Source organism: Neopelma chrysocephalum, unplaced genomic scaffold, assembly GCF_003984885.1.
Source record: "Neopelma chrysocephalum unplaced genomic scaffold, ASM398488v2 Primary Assembly neopelma1_85, whole genome shotgun sequence".
NCBI lineage: Eukaryota > Metazoa > Chordata > Aves > Passeriformes > Pipridae > Neopelma > Neopelma chrysocephalum.
Genome location: NW_020897747.1, coordinates 7,292,914 through 7,311,906, shown reverse-complemented (window position 1 = coordinate 7,311,906; position 18,993 = coordinate 7,292,914). Strand labels below are relative to the sequence as shown.

The 18,993-nt window shown below is 40.8% G+C and overlaps 3 protein-coding genes across 8 annotated transcripts in view; 1 reads left to right on the top strand and 2 right to left on the bottom strand.

The window, feature by feature from the left end:
- Nucleotides 1-10,982, bottom strand: part of COL17A1 (collagen type XVII alpha 1 chain) — a 60,581-nt gene extending 49,599 nt beyond the window's left edge. The window contains exon 1 of the mRNA XM_027692129.1: nucleotides 9,837-10,982. The gene's annotated coding sequence lies outside the window, so the exon portion shown is untranslated. The remainder of the gene's footprint in view (nucleotides 1-9,836) is intronic.
- Nucleotides 10,983-11,216: 234 nt separating this feature from the next.
- Nucleotides 11,217-15,605, top strand: SFR1 (SWI5 dependent homologous recombination repair protein 1). 2 transcript variants are annotated; one of them, XM_027692045.1, is made up of 5 exons: nucleotides 11,217-11,645; nucleotides 12,248-12,424; nucleotides 13,347-13,462; nucleotides 14,598-14,984; nucleotides 15,138-15,605. In XM_027692045.1, exons 3-5 carry the CDS (start codon nucleotides 13,367-13,369, stop codon nucleotides 15,327-15,329), a joined length of 675 nt encoding a protein of 224 aa, XP_027547846.1. In that variant the 5' UTR covers nucleotides 11,217-11,645; nucleotides 12,248-12,424; nucleotides 13,347-13,366; the 3' UTR covers nucleotides 15,330-15,605. The 2 variants fall into 2 exon arrangements, with proteins under 2 accessions (XP_027547846.1, XP_027547845.1); XM_027692044.1 differs by lacking the exon at nucleotides 12,248-12,424 and having other exon boundaries at nucleotides 11,218-11,645.
- Nucleotides 15,606-16,818: 1,213 nt separating this feature from the next.
- Nucleotides 16,819-18,993, bottom strand: part of CFAP43 (cilia and flagella associated protein 43) — a 42,033-nt gene continuing 39,858 nt past the window's right edge. For all 5 annotated transcript variants that reach the window (XM_027692037.1, XM_027692038.1, XM_027692039.1 and 2 more), the window contains 2 exons: nucleotides 18,522-18,675; nucleotides 16,819-17,865 (listed from right to left, as the gene is read on the bottom strand). In XM_027692037.1, the coding sequence (XP_027547838.1) occupies nucleotides 17,708-17,865; nucleotides 18,522-18,675 (312 nt within the window). In that variant the 3' untranslated portion in view covers nucleotides 16,819-17,707. The remainder of the gene's footprint in view (nucleotides 17,866-18,521; nucleotides 18,676-18,993) is intronic.

Sequence of the window (18,993 nt, the reverse complement as noted above, 5' to 3'; positions counted from 1 at the left end):
TGAGGGTCACACTGCCTTGCACAATAGGGATTTTCCTGGAGTAGCTCACCATTTTTGTAAAAGGTGAGTATTACAATTTCAGTTGTAATGAGCAAACCAACAAAATAAACAAGGAATAGTCAGAGGAAGATAATGAGCAGTGACTAGCTTTACCAGGAAAGCCTCTACATAATCTGGCTCCCAGGGTCCAAGTGACTCTTTCGCTCTTTGCTCTCCCCAGTAACGGCCATCAGTGATTCTATCACTCCTTCACACAATGCTGCCTGCAAGAGGATCTCATTTTACAAACTCACTTTTCTCCAGTGCCAAGGAGGTATTTAAAATCAAAAGTAAACGGAGAAAAGGTGGCACAATGGCAAGTACATTGTGCTCCAGCTGCTCAGCTGGTAGGGCAGAACCCTGATGAAAAAGGAAACTTTTCTTTTCAGGGCTTGATCACTGACTTCAGATGAGGAGATTATTTTTTAAATAGTTCTGAGGAAAACATTTGCAAGTGAACACTCAAAACTTGGATCCAAGCTATTTAAGTTTCCTCTGCTTCCAGTTTCTGGCAGGTTTTCTGACTTGGCTCTGAATCTTCTGACTGTGCCCATCTCTATTTTCATGCCTCTGCTTGAAAAATCCTGTTTCTTACCTAAAGCACAAAAGCACTGCCTTTTCCAAAAGCCAGGTATGTTGTGTGTCACTTCTTCTCAGCAAGATGACTGGCTGGAAATTTAGTTGTTACTCAAACTTTTAATTTCACAGACATTCAGATGCTCATTAATTTGCTTCCATCAGAAGTTCATCTTGTGAGACCTGTGATAACACACAGCTTTCTCTTATTAAAATCAAGGCACTTTGGGCTCATCATCACTCCATATCTTATGTATTTCAGATGTTCCTCTTGGCATGGATCCTTTGGGGTATATTTATTGTTATCATAGGGTTGCCAGATGCATGGTATGGTGGCTGCCTTTCTTATCCAGTGCCTGCAAAGGAACTGCTCTTTGGATTCTACTTTAATAACATCCATGATTAAAGTTGTCGGCTGAAGGCTTTGTAACCACAACACCTAAAGATGTTTTTAGTTTCCAGCATAAATTAAAGAATTTAGAACAAAATATTTACACCTCCTCCCACAAATATTAAAAATCTGTACTAAGAAAATTGTTCTGTTAAGCACAATGACAAGATAAAAATAATGGATAAAACACAGTATAAGTGGTGATCTGAAGTGATGAACTCTCACAAACAAGTGTGCGCATTTTTTGGAGTTTGGTACACTGAGTTCACTGAATCCATTGTTTTTGAAAGATGAGGCCCAACAAGAGCACTGATCCACTGTTCCCACTTCTGTCAGAATAACATTTGCTGAAGCCTACAAAGAAGAGTCTTACGTATTTATTTTGGTGCACATGTGTAATTTTAAGCACATAAAATTATACAACTATAGAAAATAAGGCTGAAAAGGCCTTCAATTAGGTATCTTGTCCATCTTTCTGTTTGAAGCCCAGCTTCATCTTAAATATTCTTCATAGAACTTTCTTTAGAAGACTTTTAAAACTTTCCCATAAGGATTCAGAGCCTCTTGAGGTGGTCTGGTCTATATTTTCTCACCATACTTGCTGTTAGAAAATGTCTTGAAGTTCCAAACATGTAATTCCTTCTTCAGCTGACAATAACTTCCCCTCTCTCACTCTCAGTGTAACTTATCTCCTTTCTTGCCATCACCTTTTATGTATTTGAATGCTGTCACATACACCATTAGGGTTTCCAACACCAGACTAAGCTTTTCTTGTTCCTGCAGCTTTCCTCAGACACTGAGTTTCTCTGATTGCTGGGATCTACCCCTAGCCTTCACAGGGAGTACCTACATGCTTAAAGCTACATACATTTTTAAGTACTGTGCTGAGCCAGGGACTACATTCCTAGCGCTGCCCAAGGCTGTCAAACACATGCTGGTCTAGTTTAATTGCATGACACTTCAGTTAATTACTGTTTTGATAATAAATCTGGCAGTTTTGCAAATGCCTTTAACCTTGTAACTTCAGGTAAAAACTACTATATTTTGCCAACAGTGCCAAACTGTTGTGAACCTTATCTACCTGTCCAGAAGACAGTGTTTAACTTAGAGTTTCATAAGGTATTTCCTTAACAGTGCAGGCATGAACTGTGTGTATTGGAAACTGGTGTTCTTAATATGTCTAGAAGCAAAATATTTTGCCAATAAACAGCCATGCCCAATACCTAATGAACACTGAGACACTGAGACAGAGATATATCCCCACCCTCATCAATAAAGAGGTTCGATCCCCTCCATTTGAGCACAAAAAATGTAGCAGACAGAAGAGCATCTGTGGTAGTTAATGCATGCCAAATGTATGCAGTCAAGCAAAACATAAGGAAACCAACAAGCCAATACATGTGCACAGAATATTATAATGAAAACTTAGGGAGACAGAGACCAAGTGGGAATAAGACGAAATGGAAACAGAGACTAAGCAATTGCCAGAGTGAAGGGCAAGCAGCTCAAAGGAGGGAGGGCAGTGAACCATGGTTGGGTTGGGCTATTAGAATTACATGCTCCTACTTCTGTTCTGTTTACTTTACTGTAGCTATTTGCAGTGTCAGTGGAATCCTTCAGCTTTTCCTAAATCAAATGAACAGTGTTTGCACAACTGAACAATAACAAACTAGTAAAAAAAGACCAGCATCTAGAAGCAATACAAGATAAGTGTACAATAAAAAATTGAGATGTACAGTTCCCAACACATAAACAAATTAGCAATAAACAAATACAAGAGAATTGTTTGTTATGTACTTGTGTGAATGTGCAATATTCAAAGAATATGTCTGTGTCAAATATTCAGGAACTGTTAGGGACAAATTGGAATAGTATTTAAAAGAAATAGAAAGAATGTGCTGAGAATGTCCCTTCAATGCATGTTTTAATATTTGGCCTAGGATCTGCATTTTCAAAACATCAGTGGGAAAACACACTCAACGTTCACTTGTGGAATATATTCTAAAGATGGTCTGAACACAAACCAATCTCTTCACGAAAGAGCTTCCTCATTTGGTGACCCCCTCTTGGCATTCCTTCACCTCAGCTGGTGAACATGAGGTCAAAGTTTAATCACTTACAGCATCAGTTTGAACATGGCTGCATCTGTGGGACATAAACATAAAGGGAATCTTACAGTGCAGTTGCATTCATTGCAGGAATGGCTGAAGAGACTGCATCTCCCAGACAGCTGCTTCCCACAAAGAAAGCACTTTTATCCCATTTTTCCTACCTTTCTTCTACCCAAATTATACAGATGAACAAAATTCTTACAAATGTATTAGATTAAATTAGTAGTTGGTATAAAATCATCAATTCCCAAGAAATCAGATAAACGAAAGACGAAATTGGCCCATGGGGTTTTGCTGTTTCAAAAATAAGCACAGGATTAATTCTTAGCTGAGTTTATCATGGTGACTTCGGGGTGTGGGTTTGATCCTCCTCATTTGGATAATAAATTGTTGCAGCTTCTCCATCATATCTGTGGGGATATTCTTGCACATAGGCTTACTTAGAAAAGGAAAAGTAAATATTTCTGTGTAAGATATGTATATATATGAGCCATGTCCTTGCTATTTTGTTCCTCCTCAGTGGTACTGCTCCTGTGCTTCTGGTGACACACCCAAGTCTTAAAAGTGCATCACTGAATGATTTCAGCTCTCTGGCAGCTTCTGAGGTTTGGCAAGATGCATGACAATTGATCTTTGGTGGACTTGAGTTTATAATAAAAGGAAAATTTATGAATTCCTTAGCTTCTTGAGGCCTTCTCAACTTCTCCACTGCCTGGTGGACTCTTCAGAGAGCTGTACCTCAGGTTGGCTGTCTGGTGTCAATATTAAAACTGCAGGCTTGACTATTAAAAATCTGGAATAATGAGACTGGCAGAGCTGATGAGATCTGCCTGTAGTACTGAGCAGAAAGGGTGATATCTTCATTTGCAGTTTTCCTGGCAGTGCTGTGCAGGGACTCTGCCAGCATCAGCTTTCAGCATCTCACCAGTGTTGGCTTTTGAGATGTATTTGTACTCTTCACCTGCAAGATGTGCCCGTGGTGTGCCTAAGGAGCTGGAGATGGGTGAGGAGAGCTATTTATTTGTTCTAAGTGGAACCTGAAACTCCTTGAGAAGGCAAAAGACCTTTCAGTAACAGCTACTGGCACAAACATTCTCTCCGGAGAAAAGATCCTCCTCTTTGCCATTTCCCACCTCTGCCTATTGCCCTTTGTTTTGTTTTTTTGTTTGTTTGGGTGAGTGGTTGTTGTTTTGGGGTGGTTGTTTGTTTGGGTTTGGTTTTTTCTGTTTTGTTTTGTTTAACAGATCATTACAAAATCAGCAGTTACAGCTAGGCACACCAACAGAACAAAGTAGTAGTAGCTCTTGCATTATAGTGATATTTGTGAGAAAGCATGTCTCTAGGTTTGAGAGAAAATATTAGGACAAAAAAGTGTTAAATGAGGGAGAGTTTAACTGCTTCTAGGCTTGAATTTAGATAGTGAGAATCCTGTTTTAAGGAAAAGAAAGGTCTGACCCAGAATTCCTCACTGAAATGGAAAAGAAGGATGTCACCAAACAGAGTAAACTGCATAGTGTAGGTGATGATATTCTTGATTAGTCTTTGCACTCACGTCACACATGATTAAGTAGGGTACACCCATACATGCCCTGTTGATCCCAGAAAGATGAATCCCACATAGGACTTTCTATCCAGACATTGATGTGGACAATTTTAAGGCTATTCATGCCCGGTTTCACAACCTCAAGAAGAGGCAGGGTATATGCTATCTAAAATTTCAAGGTGATCTATCTGCTGATCTAACCCCTGAGGAGTCTCTCAAGAGAAAACTTGTCAGTGCATACCCATGAGTTGAGTTACCACCATGCATTTAACAATGATGAAATAGCTTATTCTGGCATATGTTACCCACGCAATGCTTGTAATTAACTCAAGGAAAAAATGCACTAAACTTTAAAACATCAAACCCAGACTAACTCTTTCAGCTGTGAATGAACTGAGAGTTTTCCAGTTACAGGAATATCATGTGAAGTGGTATGGCATGGCTGTCACCAAAGAGGTTGATGACAAAGAGAGCTTGTTCAGTGACTATTAATATGTGTGATGGAGGTCACTGTGGCCAGGACACAGATTCAAAGTTACATGTGCTACTGATGGGAAAACGTCCCCTGTTAAAGCAGGTGGCATTTGCTAACTTGGTTTACTTGGCAGCAGCTCAGCACTGCTGCACTTCACTTAAGACAAATGTTCTTCACCCAAAATAAGTTTCCTTAATGTGTTCAGAGGAGACTGGTTGCCTCCTCACACAGTGTGAAACACTTACACTAATGCAGCCAGCTGCAATTCCAGTATCTCAGCACCACATGAAATCATACCATTAGCTCACTCCATATGCCACACTTCCACTAACTTCCATCACGACAGAATAGTTCTGCTTCCCTTCAGTTCAGGAGGAACTTTCTCAATGACTTCAAATGTCACAAGGGCTAAGCTGCCCTTCTGCAGGAAGACAACACAGCAAGAGTAAAAGTAATTTAAGAGTAATCACTTGAACCCTCTGAGGTTGTAAGAGAATATTACACACTCATCAGTACAGCTCTTTCTGTATTCCTGTGTACAGAGAGGGACTCAAAATACAGTTATTTCAGACAGGAACATGAATAGAAAATTTGCATGGAAATTACTTTGGAAATAATTGGAACAAAAGCAATACAGCTCATAAACATTGAAAAGTTTATTTTTAAATGAGCTATATGGCCTAAAGAGCATATTTTACTCAAGGAAGAAGGAGAAGTCAAAAAAATTTCACTGCACATTTCACTTGCTCAAGGAAATGGCACAGAAGACATTCTTATTGTCTTCCCTACAGCTGAGCATTTTGGGAGGAGGGGTGATAAGCCAGTATTTACTGAGTTCCTATTGTATGTGAGTACCTCAAGTATTCTAACTTGTAAAGAACTTACTTCAACCTCTACAGTAAAAAGTGCCAAATTTCATATCTGTTCACCATTTTTGGTGAATTGCCAACCTGATGCAGCTGTCCTTAGACATGTGATTTGTTTGCATGGATAATGCAAAGTCATATCCCCCATATCACAACAACTGTGCACACTTAAAATGTTACGCATGTTACCAACAGTATGGAAAACAGGAGAGAGCTTTAAGCCAGCTCTCACATCAGTGTACTAACCCATGAGCCTGATCTGCAACACAGGGGGGGCTCAGTGTCTGACAACATTGCCACATTGAAATCTCAGCCCTCTAGACATGACTTTATTGTCAGCAGTATCCAGAGATGGAAATCTCCCATGAACACTTTCGTATTTCATCCTTAGGAAAAGACTTTTAAATTTTTACTTTTTCAAAGTTTCTCTAGTCCTGGGTAAATGAACTAATTTGTTTCTTAATAACAGGGAGGAAGTGTATGTTTAAACTCTGCCTGCTGATGATGCAGTTTGGTAGGGAAGGAGGTGTTTTCAGTAGAATGGTTATTTGTTCTAAAACAAAACAATAACCAGTGGTGATCCTGAAGTGATGATGGATCTCAGGTCTGCATTCAGAGCAACAATGAAACCCTCAGGGGTCCAGGAAGAAGGAGAGATGTGCATCTTCATCTGTGCTTTCCTGCTCACTGTATGACTTGTTTGGTACACCACTTTAATCCACTGGGTCCACACAAGGCCTCCAGACTATGGGTAACTGCCCACAAACCAGCTCATCTGCACTTGCAAATAAACCATGTCCACTTCTTCAGCTTCACTGATTTCAGTAGCACAGATACATATGAGCAAATCAAAGAGTTACATGTGCACAGCATGGAGTGAACTGTTACTTTAAGTATGTGAGAAAATGAAACAACTCCTGAAGCTCCATTACAATTCAAATACTTTTGACACAAAAATGCTTAGACCATCACAGATGACAAAAGGCTATATTAGGGACTAGTTTGGGCAAGGCTTGGATTTTCTTAAAACAATGATCAATCAGTTCCCCAGCAAAGACAGGAACACTGAAGGTCTGTTTATTGCTTCCTTTGTCTGCTACAGTCTTGTAAAGACTTCAAACTGTAATCTTTGGCTTGCTATGTCAGAGAAAATCCCACAAACAGACACTAAAATAATAGGCAATCATGTGCTGCTCCCTTTTATAGCACTGTGCCTCACCCACTTGGTTATTCACACATGCAGCAGTGAGAACTAAGACACCCATCTCACCTGCCTCTTACATTAACTTTTGTAATGGCAAATTGCAGTGCCCCTCACCTACAACAAATCCTGGCAGTTTTTCTTTTCAAGGTGGGTACCCTGAAAATGGACGGAAAAATATGGGGTAGTCTAAGCAAGCCCCAGGTGTAAAGCAGAAAGGCAACAAAAATTTACTTTTGCTTTGGATGTCATTCCAGAGACTGCACTGTTAGTTACTGGACATCTGCACCATCACAACAGCAGAATCCATCTTCCAAGGACAGGTTGCAGTAAACTGGTTTTACTCCAGGAATCTCGTCTATAAAGCCCTTCCCTTGATATATTTACATGGCTATAAGCAAGTCAGAACATTTCTCCGAGGAGTGAATAGCAGCCAGCAAAAACACAGCCCTAGGCTCATGCAGAAGTGGGTAGGATTTAAAAATTTCTGCAGCAGTTAGTGGTTAGGCACAAAAAAACACCCCACCCTCCTGCCCCAGGCGAGAGAGAATATGCCGACAGTGCAGAGCGTACTTCATGCGTCAGGATCCATCACTTGGCTTTGAACAAGATCAACAGATTTCAGGAGAGCGAGAGAAGGGGATAATGCAGATGTGCCCTAAGATGCAATATGTTGACTAACATCCCAGTGACTGAGTGGCAACGTTAATGAGAAAAGGCCTAAACTATTGCACTCAGCAAACTGTTAAATGGAAGTTTTGGGATGCTCCTGCCACTCTGGAAGAGAAGAACCCATAAAGGTCAAACTGGAGTCTCTAAACCCAAAGCCAGTATCCTTTAATATTACTTTCCACTTTGGCTTTTCTACTACAGAGGATGCCCATAGGGAAATTATAACATGTCCTTGTCCCATCAGTGCTGCTGTGTCAGCACTAGTGCTCTTCTGGAGTTAATACATAGATAATATCTTTCAATTGTGCAGACAAACCGGAGTACACTCGGAAAAAGAAAATTATCTGATCACTTAAAATGTCATCACAGAAATACCAAAGAAAATAAAATCAGGAAGCACATTTTCCTACTGGTTCCTTGGGAAAACAAGTCTCTCTGAAGGGAAGAAGCATGTTCAGCAAACAGAGCTCAATAATTTTATTGCCCAGTGCACAATTTCCTATGCATTTTTTTCTTGTGTTTTACTTGCCCCAAACTATTCTGATCACAGAAGGAATAAAAGAAATAAAACAATGACATTAAAAGGGCTTAATGAAGACTGTATTACAATGAATGTGCTACTGTTGCACATACTGGTGAACTTAACTAAACAGCATGAGAAACACTCTACAGTGTGCCATAAACATCCCATATCAATAACACATGGATTATCTGTTTTCCTCAAGGGAAGCAGATGTGCAGTTTTTGAGAGGAAGGTTTTAGTCTGACTCTGGTTTGCCATCATTAGGTTGAGGATAGCATAATATCCATCACTACTGGGTTTCTGCAATAAAAGTACTGGATAGTCACTGGATAGTGCCTGATGACAGTCTAATTCCCAGCTCCGTCAGGGGCCTCCAGAAAGATCTTGGGCAAGTCATGTTTTTGTAGTACTATGTGTTAATACCAAGTAAATTCATAAGTAAATGTGGTAAACACAGCTAAACACAAAATATCAACCTGAAGAGTATCTTTTATTTGTGTGATTTATGAGTGATTATCCATCAGTGAATACTGATGATAATATTTCCTTTTCTCTACTCTTTTTGTAGTACACTAAACTCATAAATCCAACATGTGGCACCATCTTTCCATATTCACAGTCCCAAACAACTGTAATCCCACTTGGGGTGGGGCACACGGGCGTTGCTCTAATTAAGAGCCATGATAATGCACAGGATGACTTTTTCATGTGCTATGTTCCTGTAAAATCTTACTGGAATCTTGCCTGGCAAATGATCTAAAATCTCAAACTTTCTGTTGTTCTTGTGCAACTCATCTGTTAACATGTCTGTGCAACAGAGCATGAGTAACTTAAAGCAGGGACCATACTTGAGACTGAAGGAAATACCCTGTGAACTTGGAGACATGCCATCTCAAAGCTCCAGAGTATCTGAGGTCCAACACAGTTGATAAATCTGCAGCAGAAGTTCTATTAGCACTTTTACTGTTGGACTCAGGAGTCCATTTTTAACACATCAAAAAATTAAAATATTAATGACATTAAATTAGCTGCAAGTCTTAAAAAAATATATAAGGTGCTGGTTTAAAAAATGCCTCCAAACTGCCTCAACACTTGAGGTATCATGCCAGGTTTTTTTTGCTAAATGGTTACAAAAGATTGTACAACTTAGTCACATAATCTAAATTCCCACATTTGCTACTGAGAATATTCTTTCTAAATCAATTTCACTGACAGATAAAATCTTATACAAGGAGTGACTAAGAGCCTCAAGTTCTCAGATTTCCCAAAACAACTTGGTCTAGATGGGCTCTGAATGTTTTGATACTTTTTACTGCAGGAAAGTAAAAGATTGCTATCATCCCTATCAAATCCTACTTGAAGTGAGTAATCTATGTATACTTGTGGTCAAAAGCACAGCAACTGCTAATGTGTTACACCTACATTTAGTGCTTACTCACCACACAGTTCAAGACTGTCTCTGGTCTCAATACAGATGGGAGTTAAACAAGGTGAAGAGAAAATTGAGCATCCTCATCTGTAGCTGTGAGGAGGAACCAGGCAGGAAATTAATGCATTTCTGATACACAAGCCAAGGGGATGATCCAGCGAGGGCATGTGGGTGCCTGTACCCCACGTGCAGCTCCCAGCACAGCTGTGTGAGGTGTCCATGGGCAGCTTGGGCCAGTCTGGCTGTGGGCGGTGCTGGAGGAACTATTGGTACCTCATCCCTGTGGGCTGGGAGCTGTCCCTGTTATGGCTTCCACAGCTCATTTCATCAGTCCTGACCGTTATATTGGAAAAACATCGTGTACAAACCAGTTTTAAGAAACGCAAATCCATGTGGGGAAGCCAGGTGTGCAGCATGGAAGGGATGTTTCCTGATAAAGACAGGAAAATCATGTTTGATTCAGCAGCGCCTTCAAGCGCCAGGGCACTCTGCAATCCTGAACTGCAGGATGCAGCCACAGCTGGGGCTGCTCCTTGTCGCTGTCCCAATCTCCTTGTCTGTTTCTCCAGTCAAGTTTCTTCATTTTCACTTGTCCTTCCTCACAACCAAGACAGCACTGCTCAGGTCCTGCTCCTCAGGTACAGATTTTCCCCTTCTGTGAGGAGATAGTGCCTGCGATAAAGGCAATGGCAGCTTGAGGTGGAGAGTTGTGGTTCCCTCGGCTGTGCCAAAGGCTGGGCCTACCATGCCATCCCTGGTGGGGTGTGCTCCATGCTGAGGGAGGAGCCCCTCTCCCTGGCCCAGGGACACTCGCAGGAACACTGTCTTAGAGTCTTAAACTGTACCGAGGGAGGTCTCAGTTGGACATCAGGAAGAATTTCTTCGCAGAAAGAACGATTAGACATTGGAGCGGGCTGCTGAGGGATGTGCTGGAGTCACCATCATCCCTCGAGGTGTTTAAGGAAAGACTGGACATGGCACTTAGTGCCATGGTCTGATTGACACGGTGGTGTCAGGTCATGGGTTGCACTCGATGATTTCAGAGGTCTTTTCTGACCCAACTGATTTTGTAATTCTGTGAGATGGCACCTGGCCCAGACACCAGCCATTGGGTGGGAGGCCTGAGGGACACAGCACAGCCTTGCATGCCCAGATGCAACAGCGTACGAGGTCCCCAGGGATGCCACACGCACCCTGTGTACGTACGAGGTCCCCAGGGAGCGGCACCAACCCCGCGTTTGCTGCCCGCCCTCAGGATCAGGATTGGGATCGACACCGGGATCTGGATCGGGATCGTGATCAGGCTCCGCCCGCCCCGCAGCCCCACAGCGCCTCCCACCGCGCGCAGGCGCAAACAGCCCGCGCCGCCCGGGCGCGCGCTGGGCGCAGGCGCTGTACCGCGCCTTCCCGGGCGGCGGGAGGTTGGAGCGAGTGCGGGCAGCGGGAGCTGCTCCTGCCGGGCCGGGCTGGGCTTCTCCTCGCTTCGCCCGCGCCCCGGGGCATCGTGGTCCCCGAGGGGCCCCCCCTCGCTCTGCAGCCGCTGCGGTTCTGTGCTGTGGTACCGTTTCTGGAGTGCCTCAGGGCCCCCCAGGGTGCATCCTCTCAGAACGCGCTCCTCGGGCCTGTGTCTTTGTCTCTGGGTTGCCCAGCCTTCGTCCCGCTTCTCTGGGGGTGGAAAGCTGGCTGGGGAGAAGTTTTATTGAGTGTTAGTAGAGCCTTCAGTTGAGAAAGTGAAAGGAGTGTGTGCTGTTGTATAACGTACTTTAAGCAGGAAAACTGAGAACGTAGCTTCATAGACTTACCCAGAGTGAAAAATCAAGTAAGTAGTGAAGTGGAAAATTGTCTTTTCCCCTTCTAACCCAAGTTTTCTTTACTTGATGGACAGAATTATTTTTCTGTGTGGTGAAAAGCATCACTGCTTGAAAATGCCAAGGTTCTTAGGCTGTGATGCTGGGAAGGATTTTAAGAGTGCAGGAGATCTGTGTGAACGTGCTGTCAAGGAAGAGCATTACCGAAGTATTTGTTGTACTTATGGTCATTGGAAGATGAATCTGCATTAGAAAGTAAGGGCAGAGAGGCATAGGTTTTGAGGCGTTTTTTAAAGCTATCTATTTAAGATAGCTCTTAGGTTTGAAACTGTTTTGCTATTTACTGAATTACGTGTTTGTGACATACTGTACACATAAGCATGATGTAGCTTTTTTTAGGCTCTTGCTTACATTAAGAAATAATATTAACTTCCATTATATTTAATGGATGCTGTGAGCTTTCTGTTTAATTGATGGATTGCTAAGATACCCAATTAACTGGATTCTTTACTGAGGTCTGAGGCTTTTTAATGGGGTTCCGTATGTTCGGTTTTGAACAGCTGGGGGGGAACGTTGACTTGTAAGATAAATGAGGATCTGCATCCTTTGGTAGAGAGCCAGGAAGACCAGGGTTGCTGGGTTATTAAGGCTTTGGCATACTAAAGCTTTGGCATTTTTCACCTCTGAAGAGGAAGCCCCCTCGTGCCGGTCTCGTGTTGCCCAGTCACTTGTTTGCAGGATTTTATTCCTGAGAGGCTTCTGTTCCAAAACTCCTAATTGCAATTTGCAGATGAGCAGAGGTGTAGCTGTCGATTTTCCAGCTGCATTCTGGTCATTAGCAGGTGCTTCACAAGTGCTAAACTAAGTTAAACATTGCCAAATCGACTTGCAGTTGGTTCGTGCTGGGAGGGGTGACTTACCAATTTAATTAAAGTGCCTTTCTGAGCGAAAGGGGGATGTTTCCTGTTAGTCAAAAGTTCTACTTGTGTGAGTAATTACTTTTTTAAGCAGCATTCCCCAGACGTATCAAATGATAAAGTGGATTATTTTCACAGACCTGGATACCCAATTATTTGGTCTATAGAAAAGATTAATTGTTTATACATGCGGACAACAAAAATCGTCCTGGCTCCCAACAATCCTTTTATCACTACTTGGGATGCAGTTAAATGAAAGAACTGTTTCTTAACAACTGACTTAGGAAGCACTATTCCTTTGAGTTAGACAAGCAGTAAGGGTCATTCAGGTTAAGAAAATACAGTTTGTTTCGAGTGAGCTTTTTTTGATGAATTCAACGCTTCAGGATCTGACCTTGGATTTATAGGCAGACACTTAAAGGAAGATGTCAAATAGGAAAAAAATTTACAATGGATAATACCTGTAAGGCTTTTTATAAATATTTTTCATCTTTTAAAGAAAACAATCTGTAGAGCTTTAGGAGTGAGGAAAAAATAACGTGTAAAATTCATGGTAAGGAACTTTGTGGCAGTTAGTAGTGTCTTGCATCCTCTTGAAGAAAAGCTGTTCGCAAAGGAAGATGCTCCTTAGCACATTAAACAGTTGTGAAACTGATGCAGACACCTTTTTGGAACATGCTAATTAGAAAATAAGCCTTAGAATTTCCTGTTGGAGCTTTTTACTCATTTCTGCAGCCACATAGCTCATTATAATCAGGTGAAAATGACACCATAATTCATTCTGTTGTTTAACAGAGACTGCTATCCATCTTGAGATGGAAGAACCAGTGCTAGATAAATTGCCATCTTTGTGTGATACTCCAAAGGATTCTGGAGCAGCACCTCCACAGAGAACTAGTTCAGGGAAACAGGTATGGAAACTTTGTTTTGCCAGTAATGTGATTCTTCATAGTTAAAGAATGCCTGTGAAATAATCAAGGAGCGAGAGGTCACTGAGATAGTGCTGGAAGGCTAAAGACAGGTACCTTATAACCATAGCTACAAGGTTGTCCAGGTAAGGAATGTGCTCGGTACACTTTGCTCTGAATATGCAGATGTTTGCTGTGAATACAAAGTGATGGAGCAACATAACCCAAATGCCATACTAATACACTTAAATACTGTTTAGGGTTTGTGGTGGGTTTTTTTGTTTGTTTTAAGCTGTCATCTTTAGCTTCCTCAGATCCTAGTTTTCTGTGTTGCCGTGCATGCAGGATGACTTTCTGTAACTTCTGCCTGCACTGGAACAAAGTAGACTGCTTTCAGTTTGCATGTTCTCCATAGTGCTGAGCTCTGCTTTGGCCTTAATCCTGGCATTTGTTATGGTGATGCTGTCATGCTCAGCATCCAGCTCTGTGCAGGACAGGCCTAGTTTACAAGTATTCCTTCACTAATCCCACACTCCTGTATTTTAGCGTATTTCTGGAAGTAAAAATGTTAGACACATTATAAAAAATAATTGTAAACTTATTTTGAAGGAAAAAAAAATTTTTTAGATGCTTATCAGTGAAGTATCCCAAAGCACGAACAAGTAAAAATTATACAGATATTTGTAATATGCTCAAATAGAATACAGATGTTTAACACTAGTGCTAATACAGATGTATATCTGTAATAAGATGGAACAGCAGAAAAAAACCATTAAACTAGAGGGGGAGATTGAACTTGATAGAATAGGTTCAGCCAAGTTGAAATATGCCATATTTCTGCTACACAAAGACTAGATAAGTAGGTTTGGCTCAACAGAATACAGGATTTGGTCCTAGAAAATGTGGAGCTACATCTTTCCTTATCTTGCAGTTGCGTGTGCAGATACATGCGGAAAGAAGAAGTTAGCTTTGTTCAAGTTTGTCAAGGCTATAGAGAGAATCACGAAGTCTGGCCTTACAATGATTATTAAATATACTACATATTCTATATAAATAATAACCAGGTAAACAGTTGTTTGAGATTTGATCAAAATTTAAGATTATGCTGACCACCTGTTTTTGTTTGTTTGTTTTTTAGCAAATGAGTGCAGCTCTGAGGGAGCGATTACGGAAAACAAGACGTTCTTTTAATGCCAATTTTACAGTGGCAAAGCGGCTCAAAATAGACACTGAAGAAAAAGACTGTGCTGATGCTGACACAGGGTGCCTGCCAATGACAAGTACAGATTGTTCCAGATTACAAGATGGTCCTGAAGACCTTGAAAGAAACAGCACTGCACATACATGTTTCAGAAGTCCCTCACGAGAGAGTGATCCCAGTGGATCAGCAGAGAACTCAAATGTGCTACCGGTTGATCTTGGTCAGCAACAGTCCCTGGAAGAAAAAGTAAGGCTGGTGAAACAAGTGCAAGAGAAGGAAGAATTACTTCGTAGGCTTAAACTGGTGAAGATGTATCGATCCAAGGTGAGGCAATACTGACTCACGGGTCTTTTGGGGTGTGTGGTGTTTGTGTATTGTCTCAGTTTAATGCATTTTATAAAAATATCTGCATGGTATCAAAACCCCTATATGTCAGCAAATGACAGTTTTTTTTGTTTTCTTTTGTCCCAATTGCAGAACAACCTGTGTGAACTGCAGGCTTTGATAGTGAAATGGAGAAGCAGCACCCAGCTGATGCTGTATGAACTACAGTCGGCCTTTTCTGCAGATGGCAAGAAAGTGAGTCTCACTCAGCTGATCGATACTTTTGGATTAGAAGACCAGTTATTGCACTACAGCAGAACAGAAGAAGATTTTGTAGATGCATAATCTACAATTGCAAAGATTTCATTAGACACAAAAGCAGAAAAGACCAAGTGAATTCTGATCATGTCAGAAGTGTTGATCAGGCAGTGGACTTGATGCTTCGGGGTTAGGAGGTTTTCTCCAGAGAAACTTGTAAAGCTTTGTACTTAGATACAGTAGGCACTGTAAAAGGCATTACTTATTGGAAAAGATCAAACTGTTAGTGTTTTGGAGAACCTGGCTTAATGACTTGGTCAGTTAATTTTTATTTAATAAAAAGAAAATGAGATCATACTTTAACAGGTAGAAAGCAGTCCATTCTTTGGTTAGTCTTTGTATGGTTACTTCTATTGAAATAACTCAAATTGTCATTTCTGTTTGTGTTCAGATGGGGAAAAGTTCAGTTTTTTATTCATAAATACATCCCCATTTTACAAATGTCTTCCTGCTACCAGTCAGCTAATGAAGGCCAGTGACAGGATTTTGTGAGTTAAGTAAAGATAACTAGTTTTCATGATGTTAATATTCTGAGGCTGTGATAAGATGTTCTCACTGGCTTTAATTGTTATTGAGGGATGTGTGCCACAATGCAATTGCTTTTGGGTACTGGTCCAGACAGTCACCTTCAGGGCCACTGTCTCATTATCATTCTGCCCCAGCCTGAGGTAATAGAAGGGAAGGCAAGAAAATTGCAACCAACTTTCTACTCTACTGCTACACCTGAGAGCCAAGGTGTTTTCTCTCTTCAAATAAATAAGAAAAACAAGGCCTTGTCTAATGGGATTGCTTCAAACACAGCATCATAAAGCTGAATAAAACTTCACCATTTAATTTATTCTCCAATAAATGTATTTTTCAAAAGCTTTTTTATCTTAAGTTGAAATTGCTTATTTTCTCACCATGGCCTGAGCACAGAGCGTGGTGACTTCTGCCTGCTCTTATATTCCTTAAAATCACTACTTGTCAAGTGTAACAATACATCTACACTACAACTACTCTACAACTCTCCCTGCTATGAATCTTGTTTTCTATGTGATCACATTCTTTATTGATTATACCTAACTGTTTTGTTTACAAGTGGCATATCTTATTTCCTTAATAAGGAAATAATTCCTTAGACATCTGAAAGGAAATAAAATCAAAGATCATACAGACCCTTTTAACATTGATATGGCTCATTAGACTTAAATCTGTACCTAGAACTTGCTCTTAAGAATACTGACTTTTGCTGTCCACAGAGAGTTAATGCAGAGCAACCTTTATTGCTAATCACATTTTGAGTATTGAAGCACTATTTCTTCTGCTTCTTTAGGTTTGTGAGAAAAGACGATGGTGCCTGGTGCAGGGGCCAGTTATCTTCCCTGAGATCCTTGGCAGATTCAGAACTCTGCTGTTTCTAGGGAAGTTTCAGCAGGAAGAAAAAGTTTTGCAAGAAGCAAGATGTAATAAGCATCCTTACAGATCCCACTTGGTGAAACAAAAAAGGAGGTGCTTTACAGGATCACAACAGAAGTAGTTTTTTCTTACAAGTGTAGAATTTTGTTAAGCCAAGGTATCAAAACCATTGCTGCTCTCAAAATGGAATGAGCTTAGATATGTGAATTTATGAAAGGAGAAGAATTATTTCACACCATGGGAAATAGGGAAATGCAGTGAGAATGCCTGAGTAAGTAGATCAGGCTCTAGCAGTAGTTAATTTTATCACAGGTTCTTTATTTTTCTTAGGTGTCTTTGAGGGATCTGGCAGGAGAATAGACTGCATCAGTGCAAAGGGGTGGGAGATGCCAGAAACTATTTCAGGAGGCCAGATGCTTCCAAACCTGGTTTTCCTGTGATTCTGCCAGTGGCAGCAGCCACAGCTACTGCTGGCTGTGGGTAATTATGCTGTGAAGGCACAGCAGCTTTTGGGACTGGGCCAGGTAGCACACATGGCCCTGACGAAGCGCATCTACATCTTCTCAGCAACCTACACCTGTGCCATCACAGGTGCTAATATATTAAGTCAAAGCCACAGACATGAATTTTAGCAGATGCAAATTCATAGATTGCTTGCAGTACTTTAAAATGTTCTACAATTGTATATTGCAGACAGTGGACATACAAATACACCTGTTCTTCTCAGTCTACAATTTCTTGTACCCTTTGTTTTCTATAATGAGCTATATGGTTTATATAATGAAACCAGCAGAAATAAATCTCATCAACTGAAGTATAATGGGGATAAGACCAGGTGTAAAATACACAAACGAGACAAACATGCATCTTTCAAAGTGCAGTTATTTTTAAGGAAATTACAGAAGAAATCTTTCGTGGAAAGAAAAGTTCAGGGAGAAAAATTAGCTGTCAAAGCTCTTTTACTTAGACAAGACCATGGTATTATAGATCTACCTGGACTCTGGTTTTTATATATGAGGGGGTGTTCTTTTTCTCAGTATTTCAAGTTCTGATTGAAGACTTGCAAACTCTTCTTTCTCTTCCTTTATAAGATCCCGTAGGTTTTTCTGCTTCAAAATCTCTTGGTAACGCTGCTTTGCAATCTTTTCAGAAATATCCCGTGTGTCTGTATAAAACAAAATATAAGGGTTAGCCTGTGCTCATAGGGGATGTGTAGTCTATATTTATATTGTACCTGTCCTGGGGTTATTCCAAATTCTGTATAAAATAGGCAAGCATTTTAAAGAAGGCTCACAGTTGGGCTTAAAAGCCTTTATAGTACTGAATAAAGGAAAATATTTCAAAAAGGAACTGAGCATGCTTGCTTTAGTTTCTAGCAAGTACCCATTATTTTGAAAATCTGTAACTGTTTTCCTCTAGTGGAAAGATCTCTACAGTTTTTCTAATAGCGAATACCATTCTCAGCTCCACACGACTTCCTCTATTCCCTTGGAAGGGTGGAAAGAAGTGTGTTGAACAGCTCCGTGAAAGAACGAAAGCATGTTGTATAATGAAGTTACTAATGACTATAATATTTTTACTTGAATAGTTTCAGGAATTTAGTCAACTAGCTTTGGTTACAAGAGGCACGATCTCCAGGTACCCTCTTCAGTGAGTAGTGTTAGGTTTTGGTAGGAAGGACTCTGCTAATTGCACTCATACAGGAATATACAGGCACTTCTTGTCCTTTAGCTGGTGGTGGGGAATGGGACTGCATAGCCTTGGAGTTATTTTCTGAATGTTGTTCTTTACTTGTGACTTTAAGTGCTTTACTGGACTCACCAGCTGCCTCAAAGATATGCCTCCTTTCTGAAACAGAGACAAGCATTTCCTTCAGCTGCAGGCTCAGCTCGTAGTTTGCTTCCTCTTTTAAACGGATGCACTTCTTCAGCTCCCAGATTTTTTTCTGATGGTTCTTCACATTCTTCTTGTGCAACTGTCCATTTTGAAATCAATAAAGCAAATATATGAGGTGATAACAAAACTGTTCAAACAAACATGATGGAAACTGCATTTCCAACATGATGCGTTGTAGCTCAATAAACGTTCATGTATTTTGATTTGACTGGTAGCACATTCTAAGCTTGACTTTGTATAGTGTCTTTCACATGCTGTATCTCAGTATGTTTATGGAGATCTAATATAAGGACCAGCCAAGGAAGCAAGAGGTATGGGTCAGGGAGAGAGAGATATTACAGATAAAACTTGAAAGGAAAAGAAAGGAAGTCAATGGAATCAGTGAGTTAAGGACACA